This window comes from Hakea prostrata, chromosome 7 (assembly GCF_041222555.1).
Source record: "Hakea prostrata isolate BN-2017 chromosome 7, UWA_Hpros_2, whole genome shotgun sequence".
NCBI classification, from domain to species: Eukaryota; Viridiplantae; Streptophyta; class Magnoliopsida; order Proteales; family Proteaceae; genus Hakea; species Hakea prostrata.
The window spans coordinates 44,719,884-44,743,863 of record NC_142606.1 but is presented as its reverse complement, the minus strand read 5'-3'; the positions used below and the strand labels follow the sequence as shown (position 1 = coordinate 44,743,863).

Sequence of the window (23,980 nt, the reverse complement as noted above, 5' to 3'; positions counted from 1 at the left end):
TTGCTCTCAAAGCTCTGTAGTGCTATCCAATTGGTAGAAATCTAGTTATGCTTGGCCTCACTAAGTCACCTTGACACTTGTCCCTCGTCATCTTTAATGCATAGGTGTGGTTATATATGAAGTTGCTAACTTATTGGGCTTGCTCCACGGTCTTCTTCACAAGCTTGACATTTCCTATATCCTTAAGCACTAAGTCAATGCCATGAGTAGCACATGAAGTCCAAAAGAGCTTATATTTGTCCATTAAAGGCATCAATACAAAGTTATAAAGTGTATATGTAATGTAAATATGTAATATCTGTATTTAAAAATGAAATTTAGTACTAGAAGTAGAAGAATGTTTTTATACCTAGGGTTCCCCTGCATCTTTAACCCAGCTTTCTTGTAGTTGGAGCCATTATCAGTCACAATTTGAATCACATTCTCCACTCTAACCTCCTTCACCATTTGCTTCAATAATTTATAGATGTATTTTGCATCCTTTTTCTCATTGGATGCATTTACTTACTTGAGGAACATTGTCCTCCCATCACAATGCCACATGAAATTGATGATTGATTGTTTAATGGGACCAGTCCAACCATTAGCCATCATAGTCACTGCATAATAAGCCGCATATGGGCTTTAATCCATTAATATACTCATTCAACTCCTCTTTATGCTTAGGCAAATAGATATTTTATATCTTGTGTGATATGAGTTCGTTTACACCACTCCTAGCTTTGCTTATTTCCTCAATCATATCCCTATAGTAGGGGCCACTGGGCTGTATGTGCTGCAATACTATGGTATATAGCCCATTTAGAGTAAACCATCCTCGTTTTCTCCTTCACACTCCCCCACAAGTGCTTCAACTTTGTCTGCTTGTGCTCATGCATCCTAAATAGGGCCGGGTCATTATAAAGAATCTCAAAATGCGGATTTGTAGGATGTGCTGATGAAGCTCGACCCCTTGTTAGGGCCCGTGGGATAGGAATCTCCTCCCTCACACTTTGACTCTTCTTTATAGGGACTTGGGAGCTGTGTGTGCCTCCCATACCTACTAGCTCTCTAGAGGACCCACAATCATAGCCCTCTGTTGCCTCCTCATGTCATCAACCCTTGCCTTCTACCCACTCATTATCATCGCCCTCCTGATTTGTGTGAACTCTGGGTGAAGGTCACATCCATACTCTCCTGGTTGCTTTAGATCAAAATCCTGCTTTCCTAGCTTTGGAAAGTTATCTAGGAATGTATCCTCGAACTCCTCCCTCTGTGTTCTATTCTCTTTCTTCTTTGGCTTTCCCAACCAAGTATGAGGCCATTGCCCTCTTGACCTATGGGGGCACTTTTTGGCATCCTACCACACCCCTATTTTTGCACTTCCTCTTATTTGTTTCTTGTAGTTATTACACTTAACTCTTCTTCTATCAGCTGTCAGTGTCCTCTCGTATTGCTAAGCTATGTCTGACATCTTTGAAAGTGAGCATCTAATATAAGAAATACACACTATGTATCTTATAAAGCTCCACAATATGCTCAAAAAATTATATATGCACTTATAAAAAAACTCCTATTTTTAGATTAAAAAAGATAAATAAGTGTTTTTTAATACCTAAATATAAAATTTTAAAATATTTAAATAATTTAAAAAAATATTTAAATAAATTAAAAATTTTAAAAATATTTTAAAAATTTATAAATACTAGTTATCTTGAAAAGCTCCATAACCTGCTCCAAAAATTGCATACATGCTTCCACTAATCCTATTTTTAAATTTAAAACATAAATTAATTTATTTTTTAAAATTATTTAAATATATTTCAAATAATAAAGATAAATAATTAACAGAAAAAAAATTTGATTCAACACCATCATTGCAATATGTTGTCTCACATACATATACATCTACTATACAAGTATACAAATACATTTTTAGCAATATATATAATTTACAAAATAATTTTTAATAACAAAAAAATAAAAAAATACTAGGAAGAACTAAAAATTTATTTTTGACACCACAAATTCATAGATCCACACTCTAGACTAGACATACTTTAATTTGTAAGCAATCTAAGTTGATTTGAGCCATAAACAAAACAAAAACAAAAAATGGAGAACTTTGTTAACTTACCTTGTTTGATTCCCAAAATCCCAATGTTTGCAAAATAAAAATAACCGCAAGCGCACGGTATCGTAGCTAACGGGTCGATCTCAAGGAGATATGCCACTTAGAATTTAATCTCTTAATGGTAATGCGAAAGTGCAATGATTCAAAGATTTTAACTAATTAATTAAATTAAACGAGCGGTCCTAATCCATACATCTAATGCAATTGAATTGAGACGAAAAATAAAGCAAACATAACCGACGCGTAATTAATAAAATGCAGAAAAAAATGTGAACAATAATAAATAAATAAAAATAAAAGGAAAGTGATCCGAGTGTCAGCTCTAGATCTAGGGAAGGGGAGTATAATTATAATGACTTTGACCGTGGACCTTTTGCCGTAGCTTACAGTCCATCGATCGGGGGAACGGATATTAGAGAAAAAATTGTAGAAAGGAAATAATCAAAGCAATAAAAGGAAAAGGGAAACCTTAACCAAAGAGAGGCACGACTGTAGGCATCTTTGATCAAGGACCCAGGGGAAGGGAGAACAATAAATAAATGTTGAAAGTAAATTGCAGAATGTAAAAACAGAGCAATAAAATGAAAAGGGAAACCTTAAGCAAAGAGAGGCACGACTGTAGGCATCTTTGATCAAGGACCCAAGGGAAGGGAGAACAATAAATAAATGCTGAAAGTAAATCCTAAATTAAGAATATGGAGGGTTAGAGAGAAGCGGGAATGGAGGGGGGAGAAAAGATTATTGAAGAATGCTACTTACTTGCATCTTTAAACTTCAAATAATAAAAAAGAATTGAACAAACAATTCGAATCTCAACCAACCCTAACAACCAAATCTAGATGATCTAGATTTGCAATTGCTAGACCCGAGAAAAATGAATCCTCAAACTTGAAACTTGAAATTGAACTTGAAATTGCATTACATAGAAAAATTAAACCTAAACATTCAATCTAAAAATTAGAATCTCATAAAAGCAATCAAAGAAAACTAGAGAAAGCCTAAATAAACTAAAGAGAAAAGAAAGAGTGCTTCTCCTAAGCTCTAAAACACGTTCTCCTTTGCTGGAGTATGCTCTTCTTTTATAGAGTTTACATGGGATATGATTCTTGACAGAGTTTGAATTGAACTTAGAGTTCTCTCTAATCGGACTGACTTAGAGAGATCAAATGAAAAATTCCACTGTTGGATTTGAGGATCAAGAAGTCGTGAAGCTCTCCCCCAAAAATCAGCTCGATCGGACACTGGATTACCGTTCGATGAAGGGCTTGATCAAAACTGGACAGAGACACCCAGAAACGGGATTCTTCCCTCTTCATTCTCTGAATATGATTATTTTTCCTCTTTTTCCTTCTTTTATCAAGTCCCAAATAGGAAATAAAATATTGAAGCATGCAAGGACTCTTTCTTTCCATTAGGACTCTCTCAATAGTATCTCTGTAGATTTGATTGATAATTTCTAATATCAGCCATAGATCAAAATTTACTTCTTTATTTCTAAAATAATTTGGAGTTGGCCCATAATCACATCTCTAGCCCATCATGCTCCAGATCAGGTCCATTTTCGCACTTGAGAAGTTGAATGGACCTCTTTACGTGTAAAATTGCATGTTTCATATTCAAAACTCCAAATGTTTGCTTAAATCTTGAAAAGTCCTAATTTGCAATAACAACATAGAACCCAAGGTAGCTCCACTCTAAGTGTATAAAATGCATGCTTTATGCCCTAAGATTTCACACATAAATGTGCTCATCACCCAACAATGGAGGAGTAAAAGTGGAAAAAGAATGCAAAGGAGTTGCTAAAATAAGGGTAGAATGCAAGAGAAATGAGAAAAATTGGTAAATAGGGTCGAAACTAGAGCTGGTGGAACCGACGAAATATTGCAGGTTCCGATTGAAATGTTTTAAATTTTTAATTTTGAGTGTATCGTTTCAGCTCAATACGAAATTTCGTGTCATTTCGACTGAAATTTTGTATTGTTTCGGTTGAAACAATTAACTTTTCTGAAATTTTTTGTATTTCGTGTTGGTTTCAGAATATACAGGCATTTGGTCGAAATTTTGACAATTTCGACCAAAATTTATTCCATGCTTATACCATCCCAGACCCATCACACCTAGCCCCTGCCCCTTTCCCTTTAGTCCTCTGCAAGATCCAGCCCAAGATCCAGCCCCTCCCCTAAGTCTTAAACCCTTCCCCTCCCCTTTTTTCTTCCCCACAGTTTCCAATCCCACCCTAATTATGAATCTCATATTCCCTCATCAGATCAGCCCCATTCCACCCTCAATAGAATCCCCCTAACCTGTAGGATCAACTTCTAACTTCAGTTCTCCCATCACGACTTTAATTCTGGGCCTTAAGAAGAACCTGCACTTCATCTTCTTTGTGAAGAAGTTGCAGAATTTTTCATAGATTTCCAGAATTATTAGAACTCAAGTTTCAAACACAAAACCCTTGGAATCACATCTGAGACTTCAGACAGAATTGTTTCTAGTCCTGCCCACACCCACAGTCAACCCTAGCCTCTTTCCCAACCTTGGCTGAAACCTAACCCTAACCCTACCTGGTCTAGGATTGATCTTTCAAGTCTGAATTTTAAACTCCAATATAAATTCAGATCTGGAACTTCAATTTCAGCATACCCAAGCTGTGTTTGGAGCCTATTAAACCCTCTATTTTTGCTGGAAAATCCTGGGCTAAACCCTAAGTCTAGGGAATTACTAATTTAACCATTGCCCTAGATCCGGTTTACATCACATAGTTTTGAGAATACAATTACTGAGAAGTTTGTTGCAGGAAGTTTAGGTGTCAAATAGAGCTTTTTAGGGTTTCAGATTGAAGGAAAATTCTTCGGCAGAGCTGCTGGTCTGCCTCCATTCATCCATCCACCATCCCCAGGCTTTCTAAAACAGGTTACTAACAATTCATGTTATCCCTTTCACCTTCCCCACCATCGCCCCCTGCTATTCATCACTCCATCAGCATCGGCCATCCCTCTTCTTTCCCAAAACCCTAAACTTCATATCTCTCAACCCTTCCTCATAATTCCCTTTCCTTCTATATCCCCCCCCCCCCCCCCCACACACTTCCATTCGCACTGGATCTCAATCACTGCCTTAGTTACCTTCTAAAAACCCTAAAAACTAGGGACTTGAATCTAAATTGAAAACAATAAGGTTCAGAATTTTTGTTTCAAGACCCTAGACCTGTAACCCTAATTCAAACCTTGTACAAGCATCCTAGTAACCTAAAAGCCCTAAGAAACCTTGAATCCCTTAGCCGCATTGTTTCGTAAACTCTAAATTGTCTGCTGATAAGCAAGATTTTCGTTTATTGGTCCTCATCCTGATGAGGCTACATCAAGAGCTTCGGAACCTATGAACTAGCTTGGCCAATCAAGTTGTTTAATAAGATTATGAGTACAAGGAATATGCTAGTTGAATAAAAGAAAAGCATCATGGTACCAATTCACAAAAATAAACAAAATAGTCAAAGCTGTAATAACTATTGAGGCATAAACTTGATGAGTCATATTATAAAATGATGGGAGAGGGTAATTGAAACTCGTTTAGAATCGCCATTATAGAGAACCAATTTGGTTTTATACGAGGATGATGTATAGTGGAAGCTATTTACTTATTAGGAGACTTAGGAAAGGTATAGAGAGTGTAAGAGAGATCTTCATATGGTCTTTATTAATCTAATAAAAGCTTATGGAGTCCCTTGAGCGTCAATTTGGGAAGTACTAGAGAAAAGAAATGTTGCAAGTATGTGGACATAATTAAAGACATGTATGATGGTTCAATAGTGTAAGAACAAGGGGGGAACAAGGTAGTGAATTTCATATTACATTTGGATTACATCAAGGATCAGCTTTTAAGCCCATGTTTATCTGCACTTATAATGGATATTTAACACCAAAGACATTCATGATGAGTTTCTTTGGTCTATTATACTTTGGTGCTATTAGTTTGGTAGATGAGACTCAAGTAGAGATCAATACCAAGTTGAAGTCATGGACAACAAATTTGTAATCAAATTCAAAAGGCTTTAAACTAAGTAGAACAAATATCTAATGTATAACTTAGATCATGATTGGACAAATGATGAGGTGGTGAGACTTGATAAAAAGGAGATTCCACATGTGATTATTTTAGATGCCTTAGCTCAATCATAACTAAAAAAAGTGATATAGAGGACAATGTTTCCCAAAGAATTAAATTAGGGTGGATGAAGTGGAGAGGTACGTTTAGAGTCTTGTGCGATCAAAGTATTCCTTTAAAGCTCGAAGGAAAATTCCATAGGACCATCACACAACCAGATATGATGTATGGTGCAAAGAGTTGGGATGTTAAGAAGCATCATATAAATAAACTTGGTGTAGCAGAAATGAGGATGCTAAGATGGATGAGTGGCAAAACTTGGAAGGATATGGTGAATGATGATATTCGAGTTGGACCTGGGCGTAGCTCGGTAATTGATAAGCTATGAGAAAGTCAAGTGAGGTGGCATGACCACCTTCAATGGAGATGTTTAAATGCCCCTGTGCGGAGAAACAACTTAATCCAGATTGAAAGAATAAGAAGAACTCGGGGCAGACCTAAGATAACCTTAAGAGAAGTGGTGAGAAAGGATATGCATAGCTTAGGCCTTGTATCTAGTATGACCTTGAATAGAGCTTATTGGAAGGCAAGGATCCATGTAGCCAACCCCATTTAGTTGGGAAAAGGCTTGCTGTTGTTGCTGTTGTTGTTGTTTTGTTTAAATGCTTAATTTTGACATCACACTTGGTTAGTTTGTATTTTTTCCTCTCCCATTGTTTGGGACATTATACATGTAGTTCTTTTGGAAGTTTTTGTTTCATTTCTGCTGAATTGGAATTATAGGTTATGTTTGCATAACAAATGAAAATATGCCGTAACTACATGAGGTTGCTATATGTACCCATGTGTGCCCTATATTCTGTTAATTAGATGATATTGTTTTTCTTTCTCTACTTCAACCAAGTTCTTTCTGGCCTTCTATAACCCTTTTTAGAACCTTTCTACCTGAGTGCTGCTGCTTCATCATTCATGTATTTTCTATGTTAATTGTATAGAACATGGAAGCAGTTATATGGTTTGACATTTTTTTGTAATATTCAGATGGCCTCTGCTCAGATTGCATATTGATACTTGACTCTAGTTTGGGGGTTTTGAGTGAGGGAATCAAATTTTGTCTCATGGTAACTGAAATTCTATTAGGCTGCAGTTTCATTGACGCATCATCAAGTAATTTTAACCTGGACTTCAATATTTGATACTGATTTTTCCTTTTATAAAAAGATATACCCATTAATATTATTTATATTTAGTTAAGACTTTAGAGCATATTTTTCTGTTCAATCCTGTTGCTGTATGTACTTTTGGTTTTCAAAAGTTTTATTGCCATACATACCATACCTAAAGGTGTCAAGTTGAATTTTTAGCTACTAACTTTTGGTAGTTTTTGAGGGAGTCATGGTTCATGTGCTTGCAGACCTATACAATTTTGGGGACGCAAATCTGTTCCTTGAGGAAAAGCAAAGTTCTTCCATCCATTCCCTATGTAGATTCATTGTAGTCATGGACTCTCTCTTATGATATAAAATGTGATGGTAGCCTTCAAGCCACAGCTTAGCTTGACCCTCCCAATTTTAGCTTGTTCATCTTCCTATCAAATATGATGCTGGATACAGCATAACCAATTCCCTGAGGGTTTCTTTCCATAAATCCTAAAATATGTAGTTAGTGCTTGAGAGTGAGTTCTGTTGATGATATGGTTAATATTCTAAACATTGTAATAATTTTTCATATGGTCAAGGCTCTCTCTCTTTCCTGGGCTTTGGTCAGGTCTAGGCCTTAATGAGCCAAGTTTCCCTTTAGTTTTCCTTTTAATATTAGATTTTAAATATATATTTTGAGTTCTTTTATTTTTCTACATTTTAGTCTTCTCTTTAGGGTTTGATGATTTTATTTCTGTGGTCTAAAACTAGCTTATGAATCCTGTTAATGGTAACACATCCTCCCCGATAGGAAATTTTTTTTTTCTTTTTTCTTTTTGACTGCTTTAGGAAGAACAGAAAGGATTTGAACAGAACTGCTGTCTTTTCTGGTTATTGGGTAGACTTCTGAAGTGCAGCCTTTTAAGTTAGATTTTAATGTGAACATTTAGTAGACCCAAGTGGGTTTAGATCGGTTGAAAACTTGAAAAAGACTACTTGACAATTAAGAGGTCATATGCTCAACTCTCCTTGGGGCTTACCTAAAACTGAAAGTTAGTATCTAATTCGGAAATTAGGATTTAAATAGGTGTGGAATTTGGAAAAATGTTTGTGGTTTATTTGGCTATGTGGCTAACCAAGTAGTACAAAGTGGGTAAAACTATGAAAACCACTAAGTTCAAATGGTTGTTTATTTGCATTTGATGGGATATCTGCATAAGCTATGAGAAAGTTGTTTGAGATGGCTTGTTCATGTTCAATAGAGGCCTTTGGATGCTCCAGTATGAAGGATTGATCCTATTCAAATTGAAGGAACTAAAAGAACCAAGGGCAGACCTAAATTGACCTTTGGAGAAGTGAGAAAAACATGCATAGCTTAGGCTTTGTAAGTATGACCTTAAAGAGCTCTGATAGCAGGGCAAGGATCCATATAGCCAGCCCCATTTAGGGGGACAAAGCTGAGCAGTTGTTCATGGACATCTGGATCTCCCACTAGCAGCAGTGGGTTTTGGCTGGCTGTGGTCGAGGATCTTAGATTATGCTTGTAAGGTTGGCTGGACCAAAATGAACTATTGGAAGATTACATTTCCTTATAAAAGACACCTGAGGCTAATGATTATTTAAATTTAGCATAGCAGCTAGTATGTCATGCATTTCCATATAATAATACCATATGAATTCTATGTTGGCCACTTTTGAACTACCTGCTCTCTGTGCTCCCTCCCTAGTGCTCCAACATCGTTGTCATGGTTCCAGTAAAATGCCTTTCTTACTCTCTTCCCTCCCCCCCCCCCCCCCACCCAAAAAAGAAAAAAAGAATTCCCCCCCCTGGTGGTCTGTACATAAACTCTTAATTATCGAGCTTCCAACTCAGTTTAACATTTGCAGATATGAAATAAACCAGTAGGTTTGCACAATATTTTTTATTCTGTTGCAATTGTATATACTGGCTATCTTAACTAGAAGGTATTACTGCTTGTAGTTCAACAGCTGCTTATTGATGGCAAGCATGCAGCTAAAAACATTCACTTTTTACTAATTTATAACTGTAGCACTTCTAGATAATTTTTGCATGTGCAGGCACTTGAACAAAGGGTAGAGACATTAGAACGAGAGCTTGATGCTGCAATTACATCTGCAGCTCGTGCTCGTGCAGAGAAGCGACAGGCTGAAGCATCCCAACGAGCTGCTGAGCTACATGCACAAGAAGTTACAAGGGAGCTTGAGAACACCACAAGTATGTTGCTTAATTATATTTGCTTTCTATCATATGGAATTTTTAATTCTCATCTTGAATCAAGAGATCTTAATAGGTTAGTTGTGTCATAGTTTTTTAGTTGTGTACACCATGTCTAAGTATTTTTGGTTACATTCAAAAACAAAGTAGATGTATGTGTTTATCGTACTAAAAGACATTTTCCACTTGCACTTTTAGTTACACTACATATTAATAAGGTCTCTAAAGGTTAGTTGAAATATACTACAATAAAACATTTTATACATTAATGGTTTAGACTATTGGTTGAAGTAATTTTCTTGGTTTTAAGTTTATATGATAGTACATTATTTGTTTTAATCGATTATTGGGAGTTCATTGGGAGGTTATCTATTTTGACTATTAAGTCTAGGCTCAACATTCATTTAAATTTTCATATATTTAATACATAATTTGTTTAATGTGGTTACAATGTGCTAGTTTATGCCTGGTCTACCATTATTATGCATATGTTGATTGACTATCAACTTTAAAGCAATGTTTGCCAAAGTACCAATGTGGAATTGGTCACAAACAATATTTAGCCAAAGATAAGGGTGGTATATAGCCAAAGCTTACAATATGGCGATTAACCATAGGTGCATTTGCTACGGGCAGTTTTGCTATAGGCAGTTTAGCCATGGGCGGTATAGCTATAACCACAAGTGGTTTAGCCATAGGGCATAGGCAATTGCCAATGTTAGATATTAACATAAGTGATGGCGATTTGCCTAAGTACTGGTTTAATATCAAAGTTTTTTAGGTAATTTAGGGCTGATCCTTAATCAACAAAGGGACCTACTACAAAGAATGATTTTGTGACCACAAAAGGTTTTTGCATTCCTTATCTCTTGTTTGCACCCTAGGGTTCATACTAATGAACTGCTAATGTTAGTATTGGCAGATGGTTATGTTTTGTATGTTGAGAAACATCTCTTGTTACCATTTAAAATTGACTATTTATTGGTTGAATCAAGTGTTTGATTGATGAAGGATTTTGGGAGTTATAGCTACATTTAAGAAAATGTGGCTTCATTAGTGTAACTGAGGTGAGATTATTGGGTTTTTGGGCTTAACTAACACCGGCCCATTACTTAGGTCTATATTCACTTAGGGTTTTTAGGCAATGGTATTACTAATTGTGGGAGTGGTTAGGGTTAGGGATTATTATAAATAATAGCTTAGGTTCCACAGTCATCACTTTACATGTGTGTTTTATTTCATACCAACCAAAATAGAGAGGGAAAGGCTATGGAAGATCTAAGGTCTAACTCTTGATTAATGCTTAGAGATCAAGTGATTGACAACGTATATGAGGAGAAGGTATGGAATTTATCTTCTCTTTGATTAATTATCATATTCTATGTATTGGGTCAATTTAGGGTTTGATTAAAATCGAGTTTTCCCAACAATAGGCCCACCATATATAAATAAGAATACAATAGTTAATTGAATAAGAAAGAAGATAAACCTCTTGCCTCCTTGCATTTGTTATCGATCTCTTGATCTCAAAGCTTTAATGAAGTGCTTGACCCTAGATCTTCCACAACCTTTCCCTATTTATTCTAGTTGCTAGGAAATAAATCGTGTTCACGTAAGAGTAACAGTTGTGAAGACCTAAGGTATTATTTATAACAATTCGTGACCCTAGCCACTCCCAAAATGGCAAAGTCCGTAATGCCCCTTGCCTAAAAACTCTATGTGAACATGGACCTATATAATGGGCCAGTGTTAGTTAAGCCCAAAACCCTAACAATCTCTCACTTGGGCTAAACTAATAAAGACATCTTTCTTTAGGTGTTTTTCCATGACTTCCATAATCCTTCATCACTTAGACTTGATTCAAATTCAACGAATGAATAGTCAATTTTAAACGATAACAAGAGACGTTTCTTAATATACAAAAACATAATTATCTGCCATTACAAGATTAACAACTCATTGGCGTGAACTCTTTGCAGGTGTAGACAAGAAATAAGGAATGCAAAAACCCTCTATGATCATAAAACCACTTTTGTAGGGTCATTTGTTAATCAAGGATTTGCGTATCTTGAATTACCTCATGAGTAGAAACTTTGATATTACCTAGTACTTAAGCAAACTGCTATTTACTAAGGTTAATAGCTAATTTTGGCAGAATCGTTCATAGTAAAACTGCCCGGCTAAACTGCTTGTGGCAAAACCAGTTGCAACTAAATTGTCTGTAGAAAAATTGCTCATGGTTAAACCGCTTGTGGCAAAACCACCTGTGGCTGAAAGTGATATTGAAGCTTTAGCTATTTACCACCATTATATTTGACCAAAAACTGCCTATGATCAATTCCACATTGGTACTTCAGCAAATATTGCTATGAATTTAAATATGTAAATCAAAATATGCATAATAGTGTCAAACCAAGCATAAACAAGCACATTGTAACCATATTCAAAAAAATGTTATGTAATGACTACATGATAGCCTGAATGAATGTTGAGCCTAGAGTTAATGGTCAAGTAAATAGGTTCCCACTAAACTCCTATTCATTGATCAAACAAGTAATGTCATGCTGTATAAATTTGAAACCAATTAAATTATTTTAATCAATAGTCTAAACTGTTAGTGTGTAAAATATTTTATTTTGGTGTATTTCTTCTAACCCTTTATAGTTCCTTAAAATATTTCATGTAGCTAAAAGTGCCAGCAGAAGCGTCTTTTACTAAAATAAACAAGAATCTCTAATTTGTTTTCGATTGTAACAAAGAAATACTTTGATGTAGCATCCACATGTAAAAAGCTATAAGACAATACTGAGATGTAGCATCCACATCAACCGATTGGATTTCTATGCTCACTATTCGTCTCACTAAAGGGTGGGTAGTTCTTGCCATGGTTTTTGGTTAATTGAGAAACCTCCGCACGGTGTACAACGCAGAGCGTTGATGGTGGAGTGCGTGCGCCCAACAAAAGAAAGAGAGACGAGGAGAAAAATAAGGAGGGCCCCCTGCCTGTGTCCTACGTGACAGAGTAGAGAAGAGAGCACCTTCAACCAACTAGTTTTTTTTTGGTAATTTAACTTTAAGTGTTAAGCAATTACCAAAAAATGCTTTCAGTTTTAAGCATAACACCATTTTGTTAAGGTCCAAATTTGGCTTAATGGTGGCTTCTCTCCCTCTGATTTCACTTCTCAATCAACTTAGGAAACACGTAGCAAAAATGGATTTAAACCAGCATAAGGCAACGATAATAACTTTATTAATCATTCATTCAAGAACAAACAAGAGCAAACATAGTTCAGCGCGTAGCATTAGGTTTATTCAGCAATACCATTCTTCATCTATAGCTACTGGAGAGGAATAGCTCTCCCCTTGCAAGGCCTACCTTACAAATTCCCCGGCAGTAATCCAATCTACCTCGTCCTTCCTTCCCTTCCCCAATATAACAGTTTCGTTCCTAATGTATTCCCCCTACTTTCCAATTCATTTTTTTTCTATGTCAGTTGGTTGAGCTGTCCTACAATCTCTGTCTCGGATTTGGTTCCCTTTTTATTTCTGCTTATGTGACCCCCTGCTTCTCCTTTTGTTTATGCAAGTATACACCTGCAATACTAGAGTCCTAACGGGTATTGTCATGACATAGAATTTCATATTTATATTTGATATTTGAATATCTTCTTCTCACTTTCCTGCTTATGATTATGTGTTATGACTTGATTAAATGATTATGGTATTGCATCTATGATCTAAGGGAGCATCGGGTGTCATGTGAAACCAGGTCAGGCACTGAGACCCGGCCCGTTTGCGGTGGGGTATGACAATATCCAACCAAGGCCTTTAAAGGCCTTTGTACAGAGAAGTGATTTAATCCAAATCGAAGGAACTAGAAGAGCTAGGGTAGGACCTAAGATAATTGTAAGAGAATTGGTGAGAAAGGATATACATGGTTTAGGCCTTGTATCTAGTATGACCTTGAAGCGTCCAAAAATTGATCAACCTTGAAATTTCTGCAAAACAATGTTAGACGTGGCCCGACTCAGCGGTTGGGAAGCCACTTCCAATGGTTAAGCCAATAAGTGAATCACCATAGAGCTTTAACTAGTTGCAGAGGGAAACGATTCAGGTACCTTCTCCTCGCATCACGCATGAACTTATAAAGATTTACCTCTCTACTGATCATTAGATTTATTCTGTAATCCTCATTGTTGGCTGTTTGATCGTAGGGTTTTGTGAGTTACTTACGGTATCCATATAGGGCACGATTGCCTATTCCGAATTTAACGGGATCACATCTCCTTCTATAACCATCGGGTTCCTTCATGCTTACAGTACATACTAATTCGTGAACCAATCCTGACCGGTGCAACTAAGCCGACCATGGTTCAACCAGGCCTTATGCCATTTTTCACTTATCACGAGCCCCCCGACCAAGGATTGGGATTCAGGGGACCGATCGCTTGGTATGTCTTTCTCGATTGCGAGCCTTAGGTGTAGTAGGTGGAAGTTTTAAGCGTTCCTTGATATCTCGACCGCCCCTCAAGCGTCGCATTCATTGTCAGGAAAGTCACCTCTTCTCAAGCAGCATTTGTTAATCGTGACTTGCACCTGCAACGCCACATGTTCATTGGGAACAGGTGCCATCATGAAGGCTTCTTTCTCGAACCGTCTTCATTCTTTTACCATTGATCTTGGATTAATCTCGTTTGTTGAAGGTATGGTTTGAACTGTAGCTCATACTCGGACGTTGATTTGAATCAATCTCGTTCGTATAAATTTTTTCCTTTAGATCTATTTAAGCCCCTGCGTGTTCTAGTTTCATCTTTACTTTGTCGATTTGCGAATTCTTTGTGTTCGAAGAACTTCAGCACTCTCTTGTGCAAACTCTGAGCAACTTGCTGCTTTCAAGCCTTCGGTATCAGTTCTAACCTCCTTTGAATCTTCACAATTAAGTCTCCATTGCCTTTTACTTGTTCTCTTCTATCTTTTTCCTTCTTCATTTCTGAGACCAGCTCTCCTACCAATTTAGGGACCTGTCCCCTTTCGCCTTTCCCTTGGAAACTCCCTTAGTTCATCCCCTTTTCTTTTTGGCCATGGGTAGTGGAAGAACATCCAAAGACGACTCAATTGACCGAATGGTCGAAGGAGATGACTCAACCAATCAATCTAGCCCCACTGCTTCTGTTGAGCTTTTTGGGATAGGAATATTAGGATTACTGACTGTTGGTTTGGTCCTTCTGCCCAGTCTTCTTGTAGGGAGCAACCAAGGAACCTTATAGAAGACGAAGCTGTTACCTCATCCCCTACTTCCCAAAAGCGCAAAACTCCTTCCAAAGCCACTGCTGGTAGCTTTAGACAGTCAAAGAGGGCCTCTCAGGGTCCAGGTTATTTTGTCTCCTTGTCATGCTGCACTTGATGATATTTTTGACCATTATTCTATACCTATTTCGTATCTCCTTCGGGTCCCTAATCCTGACAAGAGGGTTAACTTTGACCCTCCCGAGGAGCTTTCTCTTTATATTAATACCTTGAAAAGCAGGGTTCGATTCCCCTTTTTCTCCCTTTGTTCGCAAAAATTCTTAATCACTGGGACCTGTGTCCTGAGATGCTCCTCCTGTATAGCTGGCGTCATATTGTCGGCTTTATCAGTCTTTGCTTTGAATTAGGTCTTACCCCTTCTCTGCCTCTCTTCTCTCAGTTCTATTATTTTGGCAAATCCAACCCTTCCGGTTGGGTTTTCTTCTCCAAACGTCCCAGGAGTAAACTGGGATGGTCGGGTAGTATCCTTACCGAGGGTACTTGCCCCTCTAATCACAAAGGGTGGCGTCATCGGTTTCTGCTCTGTCGAGCGCCATCGGGGGACCTCAACTTCCCGATCTCCTGGAACTGTCAAAATTCTTATGCCCAGATGAATCGTCCTCTTCCCCTATCTCCTGACGAAGACAGCGCCGTTCAAACCATAAAATCCATGACGTATCAGGAGATACATGGTCTTGCCATGGAGTATGAAGTAGTGCTTCAATGGTGGGGCTTAGCCCCTGTTGGGCTCCCGATCATTGTACTTTATTTTTGTTGCTTTACCTTTGTATTTTGTTAATTCTTGCTGCTTTCTTTTCTGCAGTGCCTCCTAAATACAAGCCAAGGTTGGTGAAAGCTCTGGCGAACTAGGGGTGCAAGGCTGCTGAAGATAGGGTAGCCAGAATAAAGAGAAAGGAGCCTGAAGCTCCTCACCCACCCCCAAAAGCCACTAGCTACGCCCCCAAGGGCTTGTTGAGGTTTCGTCAAGAACCAGTCGGGAAGGGCAAAGCCCCAATTTACGTGGTAGAGTCAACCCACGATGATGTCGTCCTGACCAAGAGGAGGCATGATCTTTTTGACGATGCTGCTTCAAAGAGGGTTCGAGAGGAACTGTTTGTCCCTTGCTAGAAGCTTACTGTTCATGATCGTGTTACCAAGGTCGCGAACTGGCACTGGAATGGGCGACCAATGCCTGAAGATCGCAAGATCCTTGATTCTACCACTGACAAGGAGTTCATTAACTCTTCGGACAAGTAAGCTTTTGCTCCTTTAGTAATTTTCTAAGTCTTTCAAGTTTCTTTTCCCGATCCCTAACCTTTATTTGTTGCAGGTGATTGTTGACGCCTTCTATAGGATGATGGAGGTTGTGCTTTAGGTCGGTTGTCTCAGCGTCTGATCACAACGCCACAAGGAGGAGATGAAGGCCGAGGAGAGAGAAGTCTCTCGCCTTCGGGAGGACAATGTGGAACTAAGAAGGGCTGAGGAGGAGCTTATGGTTGCTACTAGTAGAATTGGTGAGCTCTAGTGAGAGGTTGTGAGGCTACAGAAGGCTCTCTCAGAAACTGATGCCAAGGTGCAAGGGTTAATAAAGGAAACGGACGAACTTTAAGATTGTGTCATTCCTTTAGAGCCTGAACATGTTCCAGCAGATGTTTGGAAAGCTTGTGTTTGTAAGTCTCTCAATAGCAAACCCTTATGCGCTTTGATGGTTTCTTATAATTCTATGGCATACCGAGATGGGCAGAACAAAGTATGGAGGTCCATCCTTAGGAAAGATGCCTCCTTTGATACCACGCCTCATCAAAAAGTTTGCCATGTTGAGGTATTCAATGAACTGAACCTTCATGCTCCCGGAAGGATGCTTGAGAAACTTGACTAAGAGCCTGCTGACTCGAACATTCAAGGCTATCTGAGCGATGAGCCTCCTGCCTCCCCCGAGCTCAAAGTTGCTGATGAAAACACAGATCTCCCTGAATGGTCTCCTCCTTAAGTTCCCGAACTTGCCACTTATGCTCTCAAGCGTTAATCCTACTTTTACTTTACTTGCCTTTCCCTTTTTTTTTTTGGGTAACTCTTATGCCGACTGCGTTCGGCATTTTTTTGTAAGGGTTGGCCCGCTCTGGCCTTTCAATAAATAAAAGTTATATTCTCTACATCTGTTGTTACTTGGGATTGAATTTGTTTTGTGCACTGTGATTGATTGTGATTGAACCAAAACCTATAAAAACTCTCAGATTTGTCTAACTGTTAAAAGCTCTTAATCGGGATTTCTGAAGCCTTTGCTTAGGAAAAATCCTTAGATTTTTTTAAGTGTTAGAAGGTCTTAGTTTGGCGTATCGAAGCCTTTCCTTAGAAAAAAATCTTTAGATTTTTCTAAGTGTTAGGAGGTCTTAGTTAGGCATACAGAAGCCTTTACTTCGAAAAAACTCACGAGAATTTCTCAAGTGTTAGAAGTTCTTAGTCGGGTGTACCGAAGCCTTCCTTTAGAAAACATTCACAAGAATTTTTTCTTAGTGTTAGAAGGTCTTTGTTGGGAATATCGAAGCCTTACCTTTGTGATTTTTTTTCTTGTTAGAAGGTCTTAGTCGGGCGCATCGAAGCCTTTGAATTCTTTCTTTCTTTTGATCATACAGATATGCCCCCCATTCAAAAGAGGTTTGGTTTTGAAAAGAATAACTTCATTGACTACTAGGTTTGAGGCGCTTTACAAAATCTCGACCAAGTACATAAAATAAAAATAAGGGTAATATTTCCTCAGATTTCTTGCGTTCCATGATCGGTTGAATTCCCGACGAGTAGCTGGATTTTTCAGTCGGTAAGTGCCCGATCCTACCTATTTCACGATCTTATATGGCCCATCCCATGAAGAATCCAACTTCCTTTGGTGCCGAGGGTCTGAAGCTGCAATATTCCTTAATACAAGATCTATCAGATGGTATTGCCGATGTGTTACTAGGGCATTGTAATAGGATCATACACTTCTGTGGTATTGTTGAATTCGGGCTGTTGCCTTTGCTTGAACTTCATCTAAGAACTCCAAGTTGTCTAATAGACCCTCCTCATTTGACTTTTCTTCAAATTCTCCCTCTCTTTGAGAGTCCCAGCCATTACTTCTACTGGAGCCAAAGCCTCTGTTTTGTAGGTCAATTAAATTGTGTCTCCCCAGTTGGCTTTCGAACTGTAGTTTTGTAAGCCCATAACACGTTTAGGAGTTCTTTAACCCATAAGGCCTTATTTGCTTCCAGTCTCTTCTTGATTCCATCTAACAAGGTTCGGTTGGTTACTTCAACTTGCCCATTACTCTAGCAGTATGCTACAGAAGACATATGATGCTTGATCAAGTAGGTTCCACAAAATTGGTAAATTGTGGGTTATCAAATCGTGTCCCATGATTGGTAACAATATCTTCGGGAGGCCAAATCGGTGTATCATTAAATCTAGTACAAACTTCTTGACCCTTTTCTCTGTAATTGTGGCAAGCGGAACTGCTTCAACCCATTTTGTGAAGTTGTCGATGGCTGTGACCAAGTACTCCCTTCCTCCTGAGGCCTTGGTGAATTTTCCCATTATGTCAATTCCCCACATAGCGAACGGGATCGGATCTAAGATGGATGTTAGAGGTACTGCAGGTTTTTTGATACGATAAAATGCACTTGGCAGTTTTTGCAATGTCATACAATGCATCCTCCTGCATCTTTAGCCAATATAACATGAGCTTAAGAACTTTGTGTGCCAACACTCGTCCTCCTATATGGGCTCCGCAAATACCCTCGTGAACCTCTGCTAGTGCACTTTTCAATCCCTCTGGTCTTAAACATCTCAGTAACGGTCTAGCATAAGATAAATAATGGAAGACTTACATTATTTCTTTCGCCTTTGTACTCAGGAAGTTAATCTCTTCGATGTATACCGAAGGTTCAAGGGTTTTTACATTTGCATTTGCCAATCTTGAGAGTTCATCTGCCATTTCGTTTTCCTTCCTCGGGATCTATAAGACCCGAACTTCTTTGAATTCCTTCTTTAGTACTTGTGTCATTTCTTGATACTTTACCAATCGAGGCTGATGTAGAATTGAAGACATATTTAAGAAAGAAGAAGCCCATTGAATCAGACCCATCAAAGGCCTAAAGCTATCACCTGAATCAGCCTATGGTTTTCATGGGCTAGGACTATTTTATTTGGTTAAAGTTAGCCCACATATGTTGAACTTCATTGTCTAGACCTAAGTCTAAGTCTAGTTTTTGAAAAGTCAATAATAGGGGCTATGGTTTGAAAATAAAAGAACTCATTGTCAAAGGAGTTTTCCTTTGTCAAGAGTTAGGTAGTAGTTGAGTTATTAATAGGTAGGTGGTGTTAACTAGTGATTGGATGTTACCATTAATATTTATGTCTCTTTAGAATGCTATATAAAGAGACTTATGTAAGAGGTGAAGACCCAACTCATCAATTGAAATCAAATTGCTTTGTTAGCATTCCTTCTCTATGGAGAATCCTTGTGTTTGATCAAGTTAGGTTGGTGTTTGATCCAATTGATCCACCTTGCGGTATGAAGCCCGGGTTTTACATTGTTATTCTCAATTCCCTCATATTGTCCCTTCAATTTCTTCATCATAATTCTGCCCTTGTTTTGAAAATCTATTCAGCCCGTATTGTAATGCTATTATCCTTATAATACCACTCTAGTTTCAGCCCTCTTTCACATCTGAATTCTGTTTCACCTTAAGTCCATCAAATCTGAAATTGATTCCTTGTGAAATGTCCTATTTGGCTACTGTTTTGATCAATCAAATACTGTACTACATTAGGGGCTCTTTTACCAAACTCCCCTTGAACTTGATTCACCACAAGTTGAGAATCACTGTTAATGGTTATCTCTAGGATGGCGAGTGCCTTTGCCAACCAAAGTGCTGTCGGAAAAGCTTCGTACTCGGCCTTGTTGTTGCTTGCTTCAAAGCTGAACTTTAATGCGTACAAAATAAGAAAACCTCCAAGAATCTTTAGTAGAACTCTAGCTCCCCCTCCTTGTTTGTTACTTGAACCGTCTATATATTCCACATCATTGGGGTTTGTGGGTCGGTAATTTCTATCACGGGGGCCATGATTTCCACTATGAAATCAGCCAAGGCTTGTGCTTTTATAGTTGTTTGAGGTTTAAAATACACCTGGTATTCATTAAGCTCAGCCGACCATGCTACCATCCTTCCCGAAAGGTCTAGCTTATGAAGCACTTTTTTCAAGGGATAGTTAGTTAATACCTCGATCGGGTGGGCCTGGAAGCAGGGCCTTAATTTTCTTGCTGCCATCATTATCGCCAAAGCTTATTTCTTGATCTCCGAATACCTAATGTCTGCATCGAGAAGTACATAGCTTATGTAGTATATTGGCAGCCTCTTTTCTTGTTCCCGAACTAAGACTGCACTTACTGTCAAAGCCGAAGATGCCAAATACAGTTGTAGTCTTTCTCCTTTCTCTGGTTGGGATAACAATGGCGGCTTCCCCAACATCTCCTTCAAGTTCTCGAATGCTTTCTAGCATTCCTTTGTCTATTATGCCTTTTTGTCGCGCCTCAAATCTTTCAATGCTTTGAAGAACGATAAGCACCGTTCTCTTGACTATGCTATAAACATGTTCTCCTGTCGCGCCTCAAACCAGTCAGGCATTGGACGTCCCGAACGTTTTTTGGTGGCTCCATGTCAATCAACGCTTGAATCTTAACAGGTTTTGCTTCAATCCCTCTTTGTGAAACCATAAACCCTAGGAACTTTCCTGAAGATACTCCAAATGCACATTCATCTGGGTTTAGCTTCGTTTGACATTTCCTTAGTACATTGAAGACTTCTGTTAGGTCTGACTCAAGCGTCGAAGGCTTTTCACGAGCATATCATTGATGTAAGTCTCCATGTTTCACCCGATCAAGTCCTTGATTTTGTTTACCGCTCTCTGGTACGTAGCTCTTGCATTTTCTTAGCTCGAATGGCATGACCTTGTAGTAAAATATTTCTTGATCGGTAAACTTCTCATCTTCTTTGTTCATTAAAATTTGGTTGGATCCCAAGTATGCGTCCATGAAGCTTAGAGTCTCATATCTAGCTGTCGCATCAATGAGTAGATCGATTCGGGACAAAGGATAACAGTCCTTCAGGCATGCTTTGTTCAAGTCATTGTAGTCGGTACACATTGGCCACTTGCCATTCGCTTTTTTAATCATAACAACATTGGCCAACCAGGTTGGGCACTCGATTTTTTCAATGAATCTTGAACCCTTTAGCTTTCCACCTCATTGCGTATTGCCTCGTATTTCTCAATCGAAGAGTTCCTTCTTTGAAAAACTGGTTTGGCCTTTGGGTCAATCCACAACTTGTGTTCTGCTTTGTTGCTGTCTATTCCTGGCATATCTGCTACCGACAATACAAACATATCGATATTTTTTTGAAGAAACTCTTTCAGCTCCTCCTTGAAATCCTCTGGCTACTCCGAACCGATGAAGGTTCCTTTTTCCTCCTTGAAGGGGTCCAACTGGATTCTTTCCAATTTCACTATAGGTTTGGGTCTCTGTATAGTCTCTTCATCCCGATCGTCATGGACCTCGATGGGCATGGCGGCTGCCTTCTTGTGTTTAGCTTTGTCCTTCAAATAAGAAATATAGCATTTTTTGGAGGTTTTCTGATTATAAGTTATCTTGCCAATTCGATTGTCAGTCGGGAAATTATTCATGTGTTTGGCTGACATGACTGCTCCTAACTTGGTTAGGGATGGTTTTCCAAGGACGACATTATGCGCAAGTAATTCTTGAACTACTAATAAAATTCACCCAAACAGTCGTCTCCTTCAGGAATGTCCCGACTGTTAGATCCAATTGCATTGCTCCCTCTGCTATAGTTGAGGATCCTGCGAAACCCATACAAATGAGTCGAATTTGGTCTCATCAAGTCTTCTTCCATCTTCCACTTTTGATATGCATTATAAGATAAGAGATCTGCCGATAACCCCGTATCTACTAGCACTTAGTGTACCTCACGATGACCGATTTCCACCTTTATCACAATCGCATCATCATAAGGGGTACATATTCCACTTTCATCTTCCTCATCGAACACAATTGTTTCCTGAGGACTTGGTCTTTTTCTTCTTGATTACCTCTCCCAATCCCACAAACTTTGACTTTGCCTTCAACTTCCTGAGGGATTCAGGTTTTGACCTTCTAAATATCGTGAGGATTGGGGATCGCTTTGCCCTAACTATCTCTTTCCTTTCTTAGGAGATTGGAAGCTTCAGGTCTGTGGTCTCTACTTCCTGACCGTTCTCTTATTTTTTTCGCTAGCTGTTTTCCTTTCCCGATCATCTTCTCTACACTTCATATAACTTGCCAAATGCCCTTGGGATATTAATCTCTCAATCTCCGCCTTCAAATGCCTGTATTCGTAGGTGTAATGCCCATAATCCCTGTGGAATCGGTAGTACTTGTTCAAGTTTTTTTCTTCAGATTTGGATACCATCTTGGGCGGCCATTTCAATATGTCCCGATCCTTGATCTGCATCAAAATCTTTGATCGTCAAGCGTTAGGTGTATTCAGCATGATAAGGCGAACGTTCTCCAACCGGGTCGTCCCTTGTTTCCTTGGTCATTTTTTTGTCCTCTCGAACTCTGCCCTTTTTCGAAAGCCTTTTGCTCCTTGGTGGACAACTTCGCTTCTCCTCGTCGGACATCAAGGATTTCTGTAACTTCTGCATCCTTTTGACACATTTGGACAAGTTCGGCATATGCGGTTGGCATGTCCTGTAGCAACAACTCTAGAAGGCGCTTGTAAGTAAGTCCTGTAAATAGGTTTGTTTTTGCCATCTGTTCGTCAAGATTCTCGATCTCCATTGTCGTTTTATTGAATCTCTACAGATAGTCCCAAATGGTCTCATTCTTTGCTTGCTTAACAGTGAAAATAGTCTCTTCGGTCTTCTTAGTTTGTACCACTTTAGAACCGATCGATAAATTTTCAGGCGAGCTCATCGAAGTTAGCTATCTTTCTCGAGGGCAGGTTCGAGAACCACTTTTGGGTTGCTCCCGTTAGTGAAGACTCGAATACCTTGCATAAGATCTCTACCGAAATCCCAACTACTGCCATCGTTTGCTAATAATAACTCATATGGGCTACCGGGTCTCCACATCCATCAAATAGGGAGAAGGTTGGTAGCCTGAAATTATGGGAAAATTCTTACCTAGCAATTGCATCAACGAAAGGGGTCTTCTTGATAATTGAATATATACCATCTATCTTCTTGCCCTCCCTTATAAGCTGTCCTAGCTTCTAATTTATATTTGCCAGTTTTCAATCAATTTGAACTCCTCTGGCATTAGGTGTTCACACACTATCTATGTCCGAATGTTGGGATGTGGTTGAATGCGTCCGAAAGCCTCTCTCAAGCCGGGTTAGGGTCCCTGTTTGACTGCTTTGTGACTGATCCTGAACCTTGGCATCATCTCTCTGTGGGAGCTCCCCAGTTCTTTGTATTCTTGATCGTTCGCCTTCGGCCTCTTGCTGCCTTAAGTTCCTTTTAAGAGGTTGCTGGAAATTTTGCCCCTCGGTCGGGTTTCTTCCTCTTCGTGGCGAACATCTTCTTACTGGAGAATTCCTCCTTTCTGCTCTCCGAACCTTCCTTCTTGTCTCTTTGTGATCATAAGGATTCGGGTACCTTGAAGCCCCCAAACGACTAGCCATTGTTCGGAGCAGGCCTGCATCTCGAGGAATTGAACCTGCATTTGATTCATCTGCTGTTGGCTTTGATTCATTTGTTCTTTAATGACTAGGATCATCTGGATCTCTCATTTTGATCATTCAAACGTCCTCCTCCGATCACTTCTTCTTCCTCGTGTTGATCGTTCTCTCGAGACGGATTCTCCTCTGGAGGAACAAGATTTCCATCTAAAGGAGGTGGACGAATCTGATTTTGATTCCTTTGAAGTGTTGATCTGAAATTTACCATGACTTTTTGAATAGTTTCCCGTAGACGGTGCCAAATGATGCATCCAAAAATTGATCAACCCTCGGATTCCTGCAAAACAATTTCAGATGTGGGCCGACTAAACGGTTGCGAAGCCACCTCCGAAGG

General features: G+C 38.9%; 1 protein-coding gene across 2 annotated transcripts in view; it reads left to right on the top strand.

The window, feature by feature from the left end:
* The window catches only part of LOC149011247 (uncharacterized), a 49,209-nt gene that overhangs the window by 17,687 nt on the left and 7,542 nt on the right, over window positions 1–23,980 (top strand). For both annotated transcript variants that reach the window (XM_089160438.1, XM_089160439.1), the window contains exon 2: window positions 9,436–9,592. In XM_089160438.1, the coding sequence (XP_089016564.1) occupies window positions 9,436–9,592 (157 nt within the window). The remainder of the gene's footprint in view (window positions 1–9,435; window positions 9,593–23,980) is intronic.